Genomic DNA, 3083 nt, shown 5'->3' with positions numbered 1-3083 from the left:
TTTACCAGACCGCTGAGTTGATTAACAGCTCTCCTAGGGCTTGCCCGAAGGATTATATATTTTTACGTGGCTAGGAACCAATTGGTCACCTAGCAAACGGGACCTACAGCTTATTGTGGGATCCGCCGAACCACATTATATCGAGAAGTGAATTTTCTGTCACAGATAATGATACTGAACTTAGGCTAAACATATCTGGAGGGATAGGCTACACGAACACCTCGAGAATAGGCTACACGTACACTACGACAATAGGACTATTTCTTCCCCCTACCCATAAACTTTGCAATTCTATACCCATATATAAAGATTTATGTAATTATAAGCACTACGTAAGATCATCTCATAATACGTCCTAATCAGTAAATTAAATTTAAAAGGCAGATGCTGATTGTTAAGCACCACACGCTCTCCTATCAGCACGCTTTTGCTTGTGGTGGTGGAATATGTTTTTTTTTTTATTATTATTATTCTTAATTCATTCATTCCCCGAGAATCAATTCCCTTCTTTGGTCCGATGATTGTCCTCGATTTTTCTAATGTTTTCAAATCAAGCCTTTGTTCGAGGGAATAACTTTCAAAATTAACGTAGCCTTGTTAAAGAGAGACTTCATATAAGAAAATCAAGCCTTTGTTCGAGGGAATAACTTTCAAAATTAATGTAACCTTGTAAAAGAGAGACTTTATATAAGATGGAAGATGAGTCTCAGTACCAAACCTTCATCCTCCTCCCAACTATTTTAGCAGGGAATGTGCCACCAACGACCACTCCAGTTTCTTCAGATTCAACCACAGCATCCACTCCAGTTTCTCCAAATTCAACCACGGCGTCCACTCCAGTTTCTTCAACTTCAGCCACAGCATCCACTCCAGTTTCTTCAAATTCAACCACAGCGTCCACTCCAGTTTCTTCAAATTCAACCACAGCATCCACTCCAGTTTCAACCACAACGACAATGTCTGGTTCAACCACAACGACCACACTAGTTTCAACCACAGCGACAATGCCAAGTTCAACCACAATGACCACACCAGTTTCAACCACAGTGACAATGCCATTTTCAACCACAACAACCAGACCAGTTTCAACCACAACGACAATGTCTGGTCCAACCACAACAACCAGACCAGTTTCAACCACAACGACAATTCCTGTTTCAACCACAACGACAATGTCTGGTTCAACCACAACGACCACACCAGTTTCAACCACAACAACCAGACCAGTTTCAACCACAACGACAATTCCTGTTTCAACCACAACAACCAGACCAGTTTCAACCACAACGACAATTCCAGTTTCCAACACAACAACCAGACCAGTTTCAACCACAACGACAATTCCAGTTTCAACCACAACGACAATTCCTGTTTCAACCACAACGACCACACCAGTTTCAACCACAACAACCACACCAGTTTCAAACCACAACGACAATTCTGTTTCAACCACAACAACCACACCAGTTTCAACCACAACGACAATGTCTGGTTCAACCACAACGACAATGTCTGGTTCAACCACAACAACCACACCAGTTTCAACCACAACGATAATTCCAGTTTCAACCACAACGACAATGTCTGGTTCAACCACAACAACCAGACCAGTTTCAACCACAATGACAATTCCAGTTTCAACCACAACGACAATGTCTGGTTCAACCACAACAACCAGACCAGTTTCAACCACAACGACAATTCCAGTTTCAACCACAACGACAATGCCAGTTTCAACACCAACGACGCAATTCCAGTTTCAACCACAACCGACAATTCCAGTTTCAACCACAACGTCAATGTCTGGTTCAACCACAACGACAATATCTGGTTCAACCACAACAACCAGACCAGTTTCAACCACAATGACAATTCCAGTTTCATCTACAACGACAATTCCAGTTTCAACCACAACGACAATTCCAGTTTCAACCACAACGACAATGCCAGTTTCAACCACAACGAACAATTTCCAGTTTCAAACCACAACGACAATGCCAGTTTCAACCACAACGACAATGCCAGTTTCAACCACAACGACAATTCCAGTTTCAACCACAACGACAATGTCAGGTTCAACCACAACGACAATGTCTGGTTCAACCACAACAACCAGACCAGTTTCAACCACAACGACAATTCCAGTTTCAACCACAACGACAATGCCAGTTTCAACCACAACGACAATGCCAGTTTCAACCACAACGACAATGCCAGTTTCAACCACAATGACAATGTCTGGTTCAACCATAACAACCACACCAGATTCAACCACATCGGCCACACCAGTTTCAACCACAACGACAGTGTCTGGTTCAACCACAACAACCACACCAGTTTCAACCACAACGACAATTCCAGTTTCAACCACAACGACAATTCCAGTTTCATTTCAAACCACAACAACAATTCCAGTTTCAGTTTCAACCACAACGACAATGCCAAGTTCAACCACAACGACAATGTCTGGTTCAACCACAACGACAGTGTCTGGTTCAACCACAACAACCACACCAGTTTCAACCACAATGACAATTCCAGTTTCAACCACAACGACAATTCCAGTTTCAACCACAACGACAATTCCAGTTTCAGTTTCAACACAACGACAATGCCAAGTTCAACCACAACGACAATGTCTGGTTCAACCACAACGACAGTGTCTGGTTCAACCACAACAACCACACCAGTTTCAACCACAACGACAATGTCTGGTTCAACCACAACAACCACACCAGTTTCAACCTCAACGACAATGCCAAGTTCAACCACAACGACAATGTCTGGTTCAACCACAACAACCAGACCAGTTTCAACCACAACGATAATTCCAGTTTCAACCACAACGACAATGTCTTGTTCAACCACAACAACAATTCCAGTTTCAACCACAACGACAATGTCTGGTTCAACCACAACAACTAGACCAGTTTCAACCACAACGACAATTCCAGTTTCAACCACAACGACAATTCCAGTTTCAACCACAACGACAATTCCAGTTTCAACCACAACAACAATGTCTGGTTCAACCACAAGACAAATGTCTGGTTCAACCACAATGACAAGTCTGTTCACACCAG

General features: G+C 42.7%; 1 protein-coding gene across 1 annotated transcript; it reads right to left on the bottom strand.

Annotated features, from left to right (window-relative positions):
• Positions 1-706: 706 nt before the first annotated feature.
• LOC135199923 (uncharacterized) lies at positions 707-1884 on the bottom strand. The gene is made up of 3 exons (XM_064228042.1): positions 1865-1884; positions 1814-1827; positions 707-1512 (listed from the first exon to the last, which is right to left on the bottom strand). The coding sequence occupies exons 1-3, from the start codon at positions 1882-1884 to the stop codon at positions 707-709; spliced, it is 840 nt and encodes a 279-aa protein (XP_064084112.1).
• Positions 1885-3083: the final 1199 nt, after the last annotated feature.

The sequence above is a fragment of the Macrobrachium nipponense genome, chromosome 26, assembly GCF_015104395.2.
Source record: "Macrobrachium nipponense isolate FS-2020 chromosome 26, ASM1510439v2, whole genome shotgun sequence".
NCBI lineage: Eukaryota > Metazoa > Arthropoda > Malacostraca > Decapoda > Palaemonidae > Macrobrachium > Macrobrachium nipponense.
The sequence above is the reverse complement of the archived record's forward strand: the minus strand, read 5'-3'. Positions and strand labels throughout refer to the sequence as shown.

What these genes read in the sequence shown, in the direction of transcription:
- LOC135199923 (XM_064228042.1), bottom strand. Translation starts at nt 1,884, where the DNA reads ATGAAACTGGAATTGTCATT.